Source organism: Halichoerus grypus, chromosome 3 (genome assembly GCF_964656455.1).
Source record: "Halichoerus grypus chromosome 3, mHalGry1.hap1.1, whole genome shotgun sequence".
NCBI lineage: Eukaryota > Metazoa > Chordata > Mammalia > Carnivora > Phocidae > Halichoerus > Halichoerus grypus.
Window position 1 is genome coordinate 86150588 of NC_135714.1, and position 17587 is coordinate 86168174.

A 17587-nucleotide genomic window follows, 5' to 3' on the forward strand; every position below is an offset into this window, starting at 1 on the left:
AATTAAGTTCTACTGGTAGGAACAGCAAACAAAACAGAACATTACTAGCCTAAATAAGAGATGTCCATTTCTCTATTGTGTAATGGCCTAAAGGCATGTATTTTAGGTCTACATGGCAGCTCGGCTCTTCAAAGTCCTCTGGGATACAAGCTTCTTCCAGCTCACACTTAGCCTTATCTTCATGGACAAGCTAATGTCCAGCAGAACAAAGGAAAATATGGAGAAGAAGGGGTAAATGACGAGCTATCTGCCTCTTAAAGTTCCTGGATATTGTCACAGGACAACTTTCTGCAGACTTTAGTTACACGGCCACCCCTATTGCAAGGGGGGCTAGGAAACGTAGTTTTTATTTTGTTGCAGGCAAAAATGTTATTGCTTCAAGGGGAGTACTGATACTGGGGGACAATGGCACGCTCTGCCATCCACAGACTTATTTGCCATATTTCTCACTATTTTGCCTTTGGCTTGGTTGATACCAATCCTAGTTTTCCTCCCTTTTCTCTGACTGAGCCTTCTCAAGCTCTTCTGCAGACTCTTTTTCCTCTAGGCTCCCCTCAATGTTAGTGTGCCCCCGCATTTGGTCCTCACGCCCCTTCTGACTCTGTAGACTTTCTTGCATGATCATATCAAAGTCATGGCTTCTGTGTCCTGAGTTTCATGTACCTACATCTCTTTTCTAGATCCTTTTTTCTTGAATCCCAGACTCACATACCCAATTCCATAAAGGACGTCTCCACTTAAACATATTTTGGGTGACCCAACTCGGTACATCTAAAATTAAACTCATCGTCTTTCCACATAAACTGTCTGTTTCTTATCATCATTGTCAATCCACACTCTTACTGAAACCAGAATCCTGGGATATGCTTGGAATTCTCCCCTTCATCTCTCACATAAGTCAATGTCCCTCTTCTTGCCTTCTTCTCTGTCCTCCCTGCTTTTGTTTCCAGTGGTTATAACTAACATCGATTGGGCATTTGCATGTGCCCGCTACTGATATATTACACATTTTAATTCATTTAATCTTCAAACAACCCTGCTATTATTATTGTTCCATCTTACAGATCAGGAAATTAAAGAACAGAGAAGTCAAGTAACTCTCCCAAATGTCACAGGAGTAAATGGTAAAACCAGGATTTGAAAACAGGCAGTTGATTTTAGAGCACTCTCTCTTAAGTGCTAGAATTTCCTGTGCAAGCCCTCATTATTTATTTCTTGTATTACTACAGAAGTTTTTTAATTGGATTCTCTTTTCTAGTCTCACTAACTCCTCCCTCAAATTTCACCTTTCATATGACTAATTACTAGAGTAATCTTTCTAGAATACAATCTAATCATGTTAGTCCACTGCTTAAAATCAATCATCAGTGCTTCTCCATCACCTGCAGGCTACAGTCCCAGCTCCTTAATGACATGCAAAGCCCTTCATGATTTGACTCCTGCCTACAAATACAATCTCTCCTGGAACTTTACCACAGACGTGGCACTGTCCAGCCATACTAAACCACTCCCTCAGTGTGTCTCGGTGCTTTGTGTTCAGTCATAGCTCCTATTTCAAGGGCAGACTGTTACAGGAATTGCTAACAAGTCCTCAAGAGCAGAACAGATGACCCTCTGTATTTTATACAAAGTATGGTAAATGGGAGTTTACTCTTACTGGCCTTCATAAGTTCCTTGAGGGAAGTGTTGGTTCTTTGCATCCGCAGTTCCTACCAAAGTGCTTGGTACGTAATAGTCCCTCATTAAATTGTTGTGAAACAAGGATGAATTAACTGCTTCATTCCCTTTTATGCCATTTTCCTAAACAAAGTCTAGGACACGAAGATCTCTTGAATATCACTGTTCGTACCCTGGGTTCCTGGCCCTGCAGGGGAAATTCATCTTGGAATGGGGTCAGAATAATAGAGAGGCCATATCGTTTGGTATGGCATACCTTGGGGATGGACGTGAGGGTCTGGAAGTAAAGAATAGGTGGGCCAAGAAGAGAAGCATGAATATATTTACATCAGTGAAGGGAACAATTTGCAACACCTGAGTAACCATACCAGGACATAAAACATGCCAATATTTTGGGGAGTTGTTTGTCAAGGAGAAAACTAAGGGGGAAAAGGTGCATTTTTCCCCGCTCCTCTGCACGGCGATTGCTTTTGGGGTGATAAGGAAAATCTGTGTCCTAAGATGACTGACCGAGCCAGCAAGAGAGTCCCAGTCCTTTCCCTGGGGCTCTTCCGGGTTCTTCTCCCTGCTCTGCTTCCCACGCACACCAATCCGGGTTCTTCTCCCTGTCCCTCTCTGCGCACACGCCAAAAGTGCCCAGTATGCGGAAGTAGAAGTGTGTAAATTGCCCCCTTTGTTTGTGCTCGGGGCTCAGACCTTTGGAGACCACTCTCCTCTGAGCCCGCCGGCATTAAATAAACCTCCCATCCTCCAAGATCTCTGGGTGCCACTTGGTTCTTCTGTCGGGCGATCCAGTCCAGGTTCTGTAACATTTGGTTCCCTGACCGGGAAACCCAACCGCACTGGCCCATTGTTGCCACCGGTTTGGGGCAACGGTGGGGCAGTGATGGAACGAGGGATCCTAACTGAGAAGGTGCACCCTGCCTAATTTTCAGCAGTCTCTTGCCCCGGTCACCTCGGGCCGGCCCTGCTCCACTCTTCCCGCCAGACTCAAGGAGACTTGGCAGGTGAGGACCTGGTCCCGATGTCAGATTCCGGTAAGGCCTGGGGCCCCAGGACCCAGATAGGCCCACCCCCATTGGTGTGGAAGGGGAGCCTGATCACCTCCCAGAGACCTCTTAGAGGTCTCACAGGTAGGGATTCCCAGGGAGGGAATGTAATAACGTCTGGAGTGTGAATGTGTGAGTGAATGTGCCATCCAACCTGGCTTGCTCAAGCGGACTGATTCTGTGACTCCACGGGCGGGCACCCTTAAGGTCCCTAGAAGCCTATGGAGTCTGAGTGGGCCTGTCTGCAATTCAGTGGTGAACGGCATAGAGCCTAGGGTGGCATCAGAATAGATTCCGATTGTAAGTCACAATGCTGAGACCGCTACGGCTAAGCCTCACCTAAGCTCCTTCTGGACATGGCCAGACGGGCATCTGATTGGTCTCCTCACCTCAGGAGGCACCCCCCTTTGTCTGTCTCTGCACCACTGCACACGGGGACATCACCATGGGGTCAGGGCAGAGTAAACCTATGGTTCTAGAGACCATGATCAAAAATTTCAAGAAGGTGTTTTCAGGAGACTATGGAGTCAGGATGAACCCCGGCAAGTTGAGAACCCTGTGTGAATTGGAATGGCTCACTTTTGATGTCAGATGGCCTTCAGAAGGGACATTGGATGTCCCAACAATTCGTCGAGTATGGCGAGTCATAACAGGAGAACCAGGACACCCTGACCAGTTACAGAAACATTGACTCCTGGCTAGGAATTGCTCAGACCCTTCCCCCATGGGTGCGATTGGCTTGCAATAGGCAGGGACAGGTCAGGGTCTTAATCGCTTCATCCAAGCAACCTAAAGAAAATCAACAAAAGCCCCAGTCTCCACAAATCCTAGCCAGAGATCCCGAGGACAACCTGCCCCCACCGTATGTACCCTCATGACCGTCTACACCTGGCCCTTCAGCTCCAGACACTCCGCCGCCATCAGTTTCACCAGCGCCCCCAGGCCCAGAGGATCCACCGGCATCCCCAGGCCCAAAGGATCCACTTTCTCCAGGACCAGCAGCCAGGCTGTGCCCCTGGCCGGGCGCAAGCACCCTTCAAATGCCAGTACAAGACACGCGGGAACCCAAGAGGCACAATGAAGATGGGACAGTCCAACCCAGCCATTCCATGATGTATTGTCAGCCCTTCTCCACCACCGACCTCCTCAACTGGAAACATAAAACCCCATCCTACTCTGAGAAACCACAGGCTATGGTAGACCTCATAGAATCCCTCTTCCAGACTCATCGGCCAACCTGGGGAGACTTCCAACAGTTTAACACCCTGTTTAACACAGAGGAAAGGAGGAGAATAATGAACGGTGCACAGCAGTACCTGGAAGAGCACGCACCAGTGGTAGTCATTGACCCTGCTGCCTGGGCTAATGCGGCTGCCCCTGAAGAGCACCCAGCATAGGACTTCACACAGGCCCACATCCGCCGGTACCAGGAGACCCTCCTCCAGGGAATCCGGGCAGGAGCTAAGAAACCCATGAACATGACTAAGGTATCCTCGGTTGTCACTCAACAACCCTGGGGACTACTACAAAAGACTATGTGAAGCCTACAGGATATACACTCCATTTGACCCCGAGACACAGGAAAGCCAACAGATGGTAAACACCTCCTTTGAGGCTCAGGCCACCCCAGACATCAGAAAAAAACTTCAGAAACTAGAGCGTTTTGCCGGGATGAACATCAACCAACTAATAGAGATTGCCAATAAGGTCTACATGAACAGGGAGGTCGCAGCCGAACAGGAAGCCGACAAAAAGATGAAAAAGAAAGTCAGCCTCCTCGCTGCCGCCCTGAAAGAAAAGGACAACACAAAGGCGGGGAGACCCCGACCACCGAAAGGGGGGAAGCCCAGAACCCCCTTGGCAAGGGATCAATGTGCCTACTGTAAAGAGAAAGGGCATTGGAAAAATGAATGTCCCAACTGGGGAAAGGCTCAAAAGCCCAGCCGCTACAAGGAAGAACCCCAAGAGGAGGACCTCATAGGCCTTGCGGGAATGGACTCAGACTGAGGGCTTTTTCCTCCTTGGCCCCCATGAGCCCACAGTCAAAATGAAGGTGGGGGACTGATCAGTGATTTTATTGTTGATACTGGGGCCGAGCACTCTGTTGTCACCTCCCCAGTGTCACCCTTCAGGAAAAGGACTGCAACTATCCTCAGGGCCACGGGGACACGGGCGATACAACAGCCCTTTTGCCAGACTCGCCAGTGCAAACTCAGGGGCCACAAGGTCCAACATGAATTCCTTTATCTGCGTGATTGCCCCATCCCTCTCCTGGGCCGAGACATGCTCTCTAAGCTTAGGGCTCAGATAATCTTTGAGCCCACTGGACACACTAGCCTCTGATTGGACCCAATCAAGGTCCAAGACAGGGTCTCTAATACTAGCAATTACCATGCCAAGGGAAGAAGAATGGAGGCTATTCTGTGCCCAGGCCCAACCGAGCAGCCCGCCAGAGTTCAGACTCACCATCCCTTCAATATGGGCTGAAAACAACCCACATGGACTAGCCTGGAATCGGGCCCCTGTCATTGTTGAACTGATCCCAGGAGCCCAACCTCAGAGGCAAAGGCAATACCCCCTTCCACAAGAAGCTAAGATCGGCATCCAAGAACATCTGACCAAACTCAAAGAAGCAGGTATTCTAGTCGAGGGCCAGTCGGCCTGTAATACCCCACTCCTGCCAGTCAAGAAGCCAGGAGGGGGATACCAACCAGTTCAAGACCTGCAGGCCATCAACAAGGTGACCATCTCTCTTCACCCAATGGTCCCGAATCCATACACCCTCCTCGGACAAATCCCAGGGTCGGCCAGATGGTTCACTTGCCTAGATTTGAAGGATGCCTTCTTCTGTCTCCACTTAGCTCCCCAGAGCCAGCCACTATTTGCCTTTGAATGGTCTGAGCCTGATACAGGGCACCAGATGCAACTGACTTGGACGTGCCTCCCACAGGGGTTTAAAAACTCACCAACCCTCTTTGGGGAAGCCCTGGCTGCAGACCTCACCAGCTTTGCAAGAGAGGCCACACGATGCACCCTCCTCCAGTATATGGATGACCTCCTCCTCACCAATGACACACAAGAAGACTGCACAAAAGGCACAAAGGCCCTCCTACTGTTCCTGTCACTCAGGATACCGAGCCTCATGGAAGAAGGCACAAATCTGCCAACAACTGGTCCGATACCTCGGTTTCCTCCTCACCCAGGGGAAAAGAGAACTAGGGCTGGAGAGGAAAAGGGTCATCATCTCCCTGCCACAGCCCCAGACAAAAAGGGGCCTACAAAAATTCCTGGGGGCTGCAGGATTCTGCTGCATCTGGATCCCTGGGTTCTCGGCAATAGCAAGACCCCTTTATGATCTCTTAGGGGGACCAGATCGAGAACCCCCGGCCTGGACTGAGGGAGCAGAAGCCGCTTTCACAGAGATAAAGACCTCCCTGGGGCAGGCTCCAGCCCTGGGCCTACCAGATGTAGAAAAACCTTTCAATCTCTTTGTGCATGAAAAGGAAAAAATAGCGCTCGGGGTACTCACCCAGACTGTTGGACCCTGGCAACGGCCAGTTGCTTACCTGTCAAAGAAGCTGGACCCCGTGGCAGCGGGATGGCCACCATGTCTCAGGGTGCTTGCAGCCACAGTCCTACTCATCAAGGAGGAGGACAAACTTACCCTGGGGCAAGAACTTAACGTTAAGTTTCCTCATGCAGTTGTGTCCCTCATGAACGCACAGGGGCATTGCTTCCTTTCCAACTCTCGGCTAGCACAATACCAAGGGCTCCTCTGCGAAAACCCGCAGGTCACCCTCGAAACAGTAAGGACATTAAATCCAGCAAACTTTCTCCCCACGGAGGAGGGGGAACCAGACCATGACTGCTCTGAGGTGACTGATGAAGTCTACACAAGCCATCCAGATCTGCAGGATCAAGCCATAAAGAATCCAGAGCTCACGCTGTTCAGCGAAGGCAGCAGTTACCTACAGGAGGGTGTCCAGAAAGTGGGTTATGCAGTAACCACAACCACTGAAGTCTTAGAAGCTAAGGCATTACCAGCTGGATGGTCAGCTAAATGGGCTGAATTATATGTCTTAGTCCGAGCCCTCACCCTTGGTGAAGGCAAGCGAGTCAACATCTATACTGACTCTCGGTATGCCTTTGCTACTGTACACATACATGGAGCCATCTACAAGGAAAGGGGCCTCCTAACCACAGCAGGAAAAGCTATCAAAAACAAGGAGGAGACACTGAGACTCCTCGAAGCTGTCTGGCTTCCAAAGGAAGTAGCAATCCTGCACTGTAAGGGACACCAGAAAGGAGATGACCCCATAGCACGGGAAAATCATCTGGCAGATGAGGCAGCCAAGACCGCAGCCAGTGAGGATGTGGACAGAGCCCCTTCCCTCACCATGGCCCTCATACCCCCAGAAGAAGTCCCTCTGCCCAGTTACACTGAAAAGGAAAAGGAATGGGCCATGGCTGAGGGAGCCACCCTGACTGAAAAGGGATGGTGGATGATGCCAGATGGGCACCTCTTTGTTCCAACAGCAACTGGAGGGCATCTAGTCAAGGAATACCACCAACTCACTCATCTGGGAAAACTGCATTAGAGGCCCTTCTCAAGAAGCACTACTACATCAGTCAGCTGCCTGCACTCTGCTGAGCAACTAGTGAACGGTGCATAACATGTGCTAAAAATAATGCTCGGTCTGCACCATGGCCCCTGCCAGGTGTCCAAAGGATGGGAGCAACCCCCTTCAAAGATCTAGAGGTCTCAGGTGTCACCCCATGGGTCCATCACTCCAGAGTGAAGAAAGCTCATCATTCGGACGAGGAGCCGCGCCAGTGGAGAGTCCAGCCAGACTTCACGAACCCACTCCAGCTTCACCTTCGACGAGACCCCACAGACTGCTGGACACCTGCTCACCATGGTCCCGGCTCTCATCGGCATGATTTCTCTCATCTTGGGAGTCGGACTCTACACTGTTGCCCCTCCTGACTGGACTTTCCCCCAGAGGCTTGCTATTGTCATTGCTTACTAGGTGTCCCTAGGGTGTATTACTGCACTTACTTGTCCACAAGTTTCATCTGCTGATGGGTTAGCCATGATGGCTCCCTCTACCTAAGGTCATAGATCCCACTTTTACTGGCCCTCTGCTTCTACTCCTGAGTGCATTTCACCATGGTTTTCCTAGCCCTAGTCAGTCCTAGTCTTCTGCTACCTGGTGTGCTGTTCCTCCACACTGCCTCTAGCTTGCCCGGCCAGGCAAGGGGGACAAACTCTCATTATCACCATTATTGGCAAATGGACTTTCCAGCTTATCCCCCTCAATCCTGCACCAATGCCCCCACTGACTTCTTCCATCTGGGATGGCCACACACCGAAGGTTAACATCCATTTTGATGGATGCCAGCTTCTTGATACCTCCTGGGAACCTCATAGATGGTGTTCCTACCATGGCCCTCACTCTGGTTACCGGCTGGTAGATATCTACATCCGTGGGGGCCCTACGCCTCAACAGCCAAACACCTGCCCTCAGTTCTGCTCGCAAGCCTGGGGATGAGTCATGGGTGGCAACTTGGCTGGGAATGGAACAATGGTCCACCAGGTGGCGCCTCAAACAGCGCAGTGACATCAGGATTTCCTTGTCACGCAAGGCTACCCCACCCTCTTGCCCTAACAATCACTGTATAGTTGTATACATCTGCATCACCCCGCAGGATCAATCATGCACGCTTGTCAGTCTCTTACCTGATCTTTCAGTCCTCCCCGGGAACGATGCCCCACTCATATGGAAACCTCCTAGCCGCCCTCGACGCTCCCCCGCAGCCATCCCTCTTGTGGTGAGCCTGCTGGCCGCGTTAGGTGTTGCCCTCGGCACCACTGGCGTTGGGAGGTCTCAGGTTCAGTACCAGGGGTTAACTCAACAACTCATGGCGGATTTTTCTGCCCTCACTCAGTCGGCCCTGGCCCTGCAGCGCCAACTCGATTCACTGGCCTCAGTGGTCCTCCAAAACAGGTGCGGGCTCGACTTTCTCACGGCCGCGCAAGGGGGGCTCTGCCTCTTCCTACAGGAGGAATGTTGTTTCTATGCTAATGAGTCGGGGGTGGTCCAAGAAACTCTGACCCAATTACAGGAAGAAATATGTCACCGGGTGGGAAACACTCCAGCAGACAACTTGGTGGGATACCCTCTCACAGTGGTTCCCTTGGTTCGCCCCCCTCGTCGGCCACCTCCTATTGCTTCTCCTCATAGTGGCATTTGGTTCTTGTATTCTTAATGCCCTTACTAGGTTTATTACTACTCAAATTGCTAAAATTAGGCTCCAGTTACTCCTTACTCACTATCGCCCCTTAGAAGATGGAGATGATGCCCTCTAAACTAGGTGTTTAAAGGGGCTTCAAAGGGGGAGAATGATAAGGAAAATCTGTGTCCTAAGATGGCCGACCGAGCCAGCGAGAGAGTCCCAGTCCTTGCCCTGGGGCTCTTCTGGGTTCTCCTCCCTGCCCAGCTTCTCGCACGCACCAGAAGTGCCCAGTATGCGGAAGTAGAAGTGTATAAATTGCCCCCTTTGTTTGTGCTCGGGGTTCAGACCTTTGGAGACCACTCTCCTCTGAGCCCCCCGGCGTTAAATAAACCTCCTATCCTCCAAGATCTCTGGGTGCCACTTGGTTCTTCCATCAGGTGATCCAGTCCAGGTTCCGTAACAGGGGAAAGCCAGTATGGAAATTCTTGGGTTGCGGAATTTTTTTAAAAAGCACACGGTAGTTATATTTATTTTATACTGTTCTGGCGCTTTTGTGACAGGCAGCCAGAAGTGAAATTACCTTCACCGGTCTTGGCTCAGTCCTTCCCCCACTCCTAATCATCCGTTCAAACCCACATCCATTAGACCGAGCAGTTGTCCTTCACCACTAAGGAAACGCAGCCCAGAGTCATGTTACCGTGGAAACAGAAGCACCGTTTTGCTGCAAGACACATGGCTTTATCTGCATTATTATGAAGCAGAAGACATTGGTAGGGCTGGGAGGGGAATCAAATATTCTGCCTACCAGTGTTGTACTTGGCCTTTGGGTAAATAAATGACTTTCAATTAGAGTGCTTAAATATCTTTTAACTTCAATAATTGTTATTAGAGCCCCAACAGAATTTTACTTGGAAAAGAGTAAAAAAAATTGACTCTGCAGTTAAGGAGAGAGGTATAAATTCTTTCAAACGACACCATTTCTGTTAAAATTTATATGTGTATGTATGAATTTACAATTAATGGTTTCATTGTGTGCAAAATAAATGTCTTTGTCCCTTGTTTTTTGACTTTCTGACTTGATCCTGTTGCAGATTTATGAGGTCGTCCTTACCTCTTCCTTTCTTTGTCTCTACTCTAAACTGCTTTGTAGTGAACACATATATTTACAATCCCATCTTGTGGTGGGCTATGTGTATCCAGATCCTCTCTTCTTGACTTGCTGCTGATCTTCCTCTGGGCCTGCCACTCACTCGCTCCCACTTCTGGGTGGTAATACCCTCCCCCAGCCAAAGCCCTCGCTCTCATTTGCCATCTGGCTCTATTACTGGGAGGCTCTCCTCATCTCCTGCCCAACCCTAAATTTAGGTTACTATCCTATTTTATTTTCTCTTCTTGTAACTACTTCGTTCCTTATTGTGTGTGTTGCTAACTGTCTTGAAGACCAGATCTGCAAGAATTACACTAGTAGAAGGATCAATTCTTCAATTTAATCCCAGGAACAAAACAAAAATCCCTCATCCCTTCAGTTCCAGGATGCTCATAGACAGTGTTTCCTTACAAGTCCAAAGAAAAGCCCTGTTAAAAAAAAAATAAGACACATACACACATGCACACACACATGTAGTCTAAGAAAAGTCTCTTACTAGCTGGATATAAATTAGAACAGAATGTGATTTTAGAAGTACTAGTGTTTTAATTCTAGAGAGAGTAAGGTAGCATTAAGAGATGAGTGATGTTTATTGAGCAGCTAGTTCATTCCAGGTGTTTTTTTACGTCTGCATTCCATTTAACTCTCAAATTCATCCTCAGGAGTGATGAGAATCAACCCAGTTGCCCCCCAAACCCTAGACAACAGTGATTTCTGATTCTGAGTTCAGTGTTCTTTCCAACTGCGTCACTTTTTACATGTCCGTCCAGCAAAGCTCTGACGTGTGGAGAGCTAATAACACCTAAGTAAAACTGAGGAGAATACAGCCTCTAATCCTGGCTTAGTCTCACCAGACAGGACTGTGGGAAAGTCATTTATTTGTTTCAAACTCAGATTTGTCCATCCTTATTTAATAGGGATAAATAACCACTTATTTCCCCATACATATAGGGAATTAAGTGGTTAATGTGGGCAAAGCATGTTGAAAATACAAAGGGCATTCTATTTCTGTAGGAAGAATGACAGACTCTTGTTACTATAATAGGTCCAGGTTGGTAGGTCCGTGTAACTCCCAATCAGTTCAGTCCAAAATCGTTGTCAATCCCAAATTTGCAGTGTCTTTGAGAGCAGACCCCATCACGTATTTTTTCTGTGTCTCCCAAATCATCTTAACATAGTGCTGGGGTGTATAGTGGATGCTTAATATACATTTTCAAGTGATGGAGTGTGATTAAATCCAACTATTGTTCAATATCTACTTGAGTCATCAGTTACAGATGCAATTTTATTATAATATCAAAAAGGATTCCTTAAATGCCTGGATACAATTAATACAAGTTGCTTTAAGAAGATATAGTCATACTGTTGAATCCCAGATCTGTACCTCTGAAACAAATAATGCAATATATGTTAAGAAAAAAAAAAAGAAGAAGATAGCAGGAGGGGAAGAATGAAGGGGGGGAAATCGGAGGGGGAGATGAACCATGAGAGACGATGGACTCTGAAAAACAAACTGAGGGTTCTAGAGGGGAGGGGGGTGGGAGGATGGGTTAGCCTGGTGATGGGTATTAAAGAGGGCACGTACTGCATGGAGCACTGGGTGTTATGCACAAACAATGAATCATGGAACACTACATCTAAAACTAATGATGTAATGTATGGGGATTAACATAACAATAAAAAAATTAAAAGAAAAAAAAGAAGATATAGTCATAATTTATAGTATTATCCAATTGAGTTTTTTTAAAGATTTATTTACTTATTTATTTTAGAGAGAGAGAGAGTGATAGTGAGAGAGAGTGGGGGAAGAGGGGCAGAGAGAGAGAGGGAGAGAGAATCTCAAGCACTGAGCAGAGTCCCACACAGGGCTCAATCCCACGCCCCTGAGATCACGACCTGCACTGAAACCAAGAGTCAGATGACTAACCCCATGCGCCATCCAGGCGCCCCTATCCAATTGAGTTTTTAACAGGAATAATGGCCAATTCTTTCTATTATGACATATAAGGAAATATTTTATTTCCCTAAACTCCATTGCTTGCCTTTCAGAGAATCTCGGGAAACATTAGTGGAATAAATAGCAAAATTAATTTACCTAGAACCTGAAATTTCACTTTCCATTCCTCTAACAAATTCACAATAACTGCTCTATTTTGAGCATTTACTGTATATGTACTACACACACACACTACCCCTTTAATTTTTATAATGACCCTCTGAAATTGAATCTATTCTCGTCCCCATTCTATAGGCGAGGAAACAGATTCAGAGAGTAAACATAACCTGTCCGAGTCTGTAGCACAGCCTGATCCAAACCCAGACAGGCTGCTTCTAGGGTGTTGCTCTTAAACAGGTCCTGCACACCAGCCAAGTGCATAAATCACCTCTGAGAAAACCAGCTTCCTTTTGCTGCCTGTCTCCATTAAGCTCTTTATCCTCCCTTTTATAAAAGAAAGGAAGGAAGGGAAGAAAAAAGGAGAAAGGGAAGGATGAGGAAAGAAAGAAAGAAAAGAAAGAAAAAGAAAGAAAGAAAGAAAGAAAGAAAGAAAGAAAGAAAGAAAGAAAGAAAGAAAGAAAGAAAGAAAAAGAAAGAAAGAAAGAAGAAAGAGAGAAGAGGAGGGGAGTGGAGGGGAGTGGAGGGGAGGGAAGGGGAGGGAAGGGAAAGGAAGGGAAGGGAAGGGATGTCATCCACCCCTCCTGAGTAACCTGGGGATAAAATGGGACCTCTTCAACATGTTAACACTGGTCAACATTGTCAAAGAATAAATACGTAGAGTGTCCATTTGGTCTGACTTGATGTCATTTTGCCTTTGTTTTGCATTTATCAGGAGAAGTGTTCTTGCAGATTAAAGGACCACTGGAAGATATTTATAAAGTCTACTGCTACCACCATGATGAGGCACACAGCGTACTGGAATCCTATGAAAAGGAAGAAGAGCTGAAGCAACATTTGAGCCACTGTATCCAGTCCTTAAAGTAAGGCCTTTTCAAATGATGATTTCCATGCCTAGCAGGGAACATTTTAACTGGATGTGGATGAAAGTTCCCACATAAATCCTACATTTGATGAGGCTTGCTGGGAGCTCTACTTTGTGTTCCTTTTATGAAAAGCTGACATGCCAGAAACCCTGATTGACTTTTTCCTCCCCCCTGTGAGCATGACTAAAAATAACATCGGGGATGATTTGGGGCTCTGTAGAGAGAGAAAAATGCAATATCAAAAAATGAAACATGGAAGAAAAGGCTCTTCTTAAAGCTGTTGTTACCTGCCTGCCCCCACATGAGACAGCGCTGGGGCATGAGGAATAATAAAGTTAGGGGAAGGTCCCATGACTCTCTGTATGGCTCTCCCCTTCCCCCAGATTCACTGTGGGGAAAGAGGGGAGACTGATGAGGACAGGTCAGATCCTGTTAGTTTCAGGAGAATTAGTCATGACTTCTTTCCTCATCCCTTAAGTCTTGGTGCTACATAATACATACTTTTTTAATCTGGAAAAAATGATTCACTATAAATATCTAAAAAATATAAGGAAACACAAATAAGATAAAAACCCTTGCTACTCCATGTATTAATTCCTGGCTAGGCCATGTATTAATAACCACAGCTGACATTTTTTTCTGATTTTATTTATAGGCATAAATATGGACATGGGTTTGGGTTTATTCTTTTACATGAAATTGGCATCTTCCTGTGTATATTGTGTTCTACCACATGAAGCTTAAAGCCAAAATTTCTGCCCTACTCCACTTCTTACCTAGTGGTTCTACTATGGTCTTTCATTTCTAAGGATTATCCATTGTCAAAGATTTAACCAGAGAGAGCTGTGATATCTGAATCAAAGCATACCAACCAGTCTGAGCATCTAGCACACTCCCCCCTCTATTGTAGGGGCATAAAACTTGGGGTCCTAATGTGGTACAAGAGATTGGTAGCTGAATTGAAGTGAAATCAGGAGACAAAATGAGACTACAGTGGGCCCCCCCACCTTAACCACATGGGCTACGTTCCAAGCCCCGCCGTGGAGGGCTGAAACTTGGATAGTACCGAACCCTATATATACTGGGTTTTTTCCTATATGTGCTGACAGTTCAGAAGGAGGAGCATATACTTCTGGATCACAGCTCACTGTGGTAACTAAAACCCCCACAGATAGAGGCACTTCTGGACTCGGGAAAATGTCTTTCCAGGCTAGAACGGGGACTGAAACTGGTTTTAAGCAGGGTCCAAAAAATTTTTAAAAATTAGCTTTATTGCCTTCTATTGGTCATTAAGTTGTTGCAGTTCTTTACCTATTTTTCATATCACGGACAAGATATTCAAGTCATGAAATCACAAGCATTTATTTAGTGCTTATGCTATACGAAGCATAGTTCTGGGTGCTGCAAATACAAAAATAAATTAAGAATTAGACACTGCCCACAAGGAACTTAACGTGACCAGGTAACTCTTAAAGATGGTATGTGACGAGTAGCTCCAGTTCATTATTTTTCCACTATTAGCAGTTTAGTTCAGTGTTAGAAATCAATTCAGAGGAACTTTAAAGTTTGAAGTTGTATCCACCTTAATAAATTCCTATATTAGGAGCAACATCTTCTAAATATACAGATACTTGTTTTCCTATAGAGGAAGAACGATGTTATCCTGGGTGTGAATGAATACGTTTCCTACCTTAATCTAGTGGCAAGATCCGATCCAAGAAATGTCTATCTTGAGTCATTCTCCTTCTTCAATTTCTAGAACTAAAAGAGAGAAACCTCACAGCAAGTGCACAACTAGCACCTTTGACCATCACTCCAAATACAACCCCAGGAACGGAGGTCCCTACCGGGAGCAGATGTAGTTAATTTACCTTGGCATGTGCTCCTAATGGTTGACTAAAAATGGAGCTGTCTGTTCAGTGGGGGTAAACACTGGTTTATTATTCATTAAGGATTTTGACTCCTAAGAGAAAGAAATGGACCCTGCCAGAGTATTCCACTTGGCAGTGTAGCCCAGTACCAAACCCCCTAAAAGCAGCTAAAGGCAGAGGTAATTTTGAAACATCATGAAGTCTCAATTACTGAAAATGACTTTCAGACCCAATGACTTACTTGATCTTCTTCTGAAAGCCCTGAGTTATTGCCTTGGTGGATGTCCCAAATCTTGTGTATTCAGCACTATTCTGATTTTAGGGAATGATTTCAGGCACTGGAAGGTGCTAAGGTTTAGAAAGCACAAAATCCAAATGAAGTAATATTCGCACAACTATTTCTTAAGGGAAAGAAAAATCAAAATAAAATAGCTTAAGTTAGAGCTATTTTCCCAAAAGTTGCCTTTCCATGAAAATGAAGTCGACGATGAATTGTACTGGTCTGCCTGAAAACTGAGAGCAGAATTATTGACATTACTATAATACTGACCCCAATTGAGCTAAGCTTTAAATTCTGAGAAACAGGTTTTTAAACAGGTTTATAGGCCAAAGGGGCTTGGCTTCCCTTGCCAAGTCATCAGTCAAAGCTATTACTGTGGCTCTGCCTTTTCCTTGTGACTACATAACAGAGCCCAAGTGCACAGTTGCCAATTTCTAATGAATATTGGGTGTGGCCTCCATTTTCTACCGTGCAAGGGGATATTGGAACAACAGGGTTTGAAGCAAGATCCACGAGAGAGGTGGCTTCAGGTCTCAGAAGTTAAAGCAGATTTTTACAGCAACTTAGGTTACATTTGAACTAAAATTAAAATATGCTTATTGAGGGCCTAATAAATATTTATTAAGAGTGCTAGATAATGTTAAAAATATATATTTATATATGTATGCATAGTTCTTGCCTCCTAGGAACACACCTTCTACCTGGGGAGATAAACAAAACCATCTGGAAAGTTTAATAACAATACCAGAGTTAATTTAAATAACACACCAGAAGCTGTCACGGTGAAGTTCAAGACTAATTTCCAAAAGGATGGTAGAGAGATTTCCTGGTTCTGTAACAGACTTGAGCTCATAACCTTTGGCTATTCTTTGAAGCCCATTATCTTTCAAAAGAGAGAATAATATTTGTATCTAGAAAATAACCTTGAATCCCTTTGAAACGTTAGGACAGCGTTTCTTGGTGTATGATTTCCCCCGTGTCAGATCCGTAGGGATGTGTATTAAAAGTGCAGATTCCTATGCTCTGCTCCAGACCAAAAAGAAAGAAAGAAAGAAAGAAAGAAAGAAAGAAAGAAAGAAAGAAAGAAAGAAAGAAAGAAAGAAAGAAAGAAAGAAAGAAAGAAAGAAAGAAAGAAAGAAAGAAAGAGAAAGAAAGAAAGAAAAAGGAAAGAAAGAAAGAAAAAGGAAAGAAAGAAAAGAAAGAAAAGAGAAAAGGACCCCTAGGATCCAGTCCAAGCTACATATTAGCAACATATTAACAAGCACCCTCAGGTAATTGTGGATACAACTCAGGTTAAGAACAACTTCAGAAAAAGAAATCAGTACTTAACTAGCTGCTTTCCCTGAAGCAGATAGACCTTCTTCATGACTACAGATACAATCTAAGCAGTGATTTCAGGGTTTGGAGACCTTAAGAAAGAAAAGACTAAAACTCTCTGGAAGCACATTATCTCATCTGCATCTGTAGCCTGCAAACTGGAAATCTGCAAGTTTTTATTTATTCAACAAGGAGTATTTACAGATTCCCATTAGTGACCCCTAAGATTGCATGAAAATGCTATTAATACAGTGTCTAAATTTATGGAAGTCATTTTCTAAAGCTCTAGTTACTTAGCCTCTTTGGGATTATTTAAGGCTTCTGATCTGTATGAGGAAAATGAAAAATAGAATAGCCATAACTGCAAGTGTAACTATAATTAGAATAGCTTGTCTGCTACCTCCTTTTTCTGTTTTTCTAGCTATAAATACCACCAAATCCCCGCTGTCTTTCAGAGTCCCTAGAGATCTGTTTATTTTGTAAGAGATAAAGAACAAAGGGGCTTTTCCAAGTTTTTTGGTAGCTGGAAGACATGTTTCTAGCTTTATGTCTCGTGGTTATAAATTTATATGTATTTTTCTTCTACCTAACCGAAGCCACCATCGTCAGGAGGAAAACTAACTTCGTCATCTGGGTGCTTTGGCTGTTTCTTTGACCACTACAGCTTCTCCATTCAGAAGGAAGCTGAAAGCTCATGCAACATAGAACCTAAAGGAATAGAGTTCAATTTGTTCACCACATTTTATATTTCTTAACGTTATTCTAATGGAATGTTACAAATAAAAATTAAAATCATTTCTGGAAAATTTTTTCAGTTTCTTGTTATGGGGCACCACATAGTTTGAACAAAACTATAATCATTAAATTTCTTAATGATTAGCCACATAAAAAATGTGTTAATTGTAGGTCAAATTATAATGAGCCAATGAGGGTAGGAGGTGTGGTTGTGGTTATATTGTTACTTTCCCCAGAGAAGGGTAAATGGACACAATTTAACTTCCTCCTCCCTGTATTGTCCTTGACTGGGGCT

At 45.3% G+C, this 17587-nt stretch overlaps 1 protein-coding gene across 1 annotated transcript in view; it reads left to right on the plus strand.

Moving 5' to 3' along the window:
• The window catches only part of ARHGEF38 (Rho guanine nucleotide exchange factor 38), a 124657-nt gene that overhangs the window by 66098 nt on the left and 40972 nt on the right, over positions 1-17587 (plus strand). Inside the window, exon 4 of the mRNA XM_036094764.2 lies at positions 12939-13086. Coding sequence (XP_035950657.2) covers positions 12939-13086 — 148 coding nt within the window. The remainder of the gene's footprint in view (positions 1-12938; positions 13087-17587) is intronic.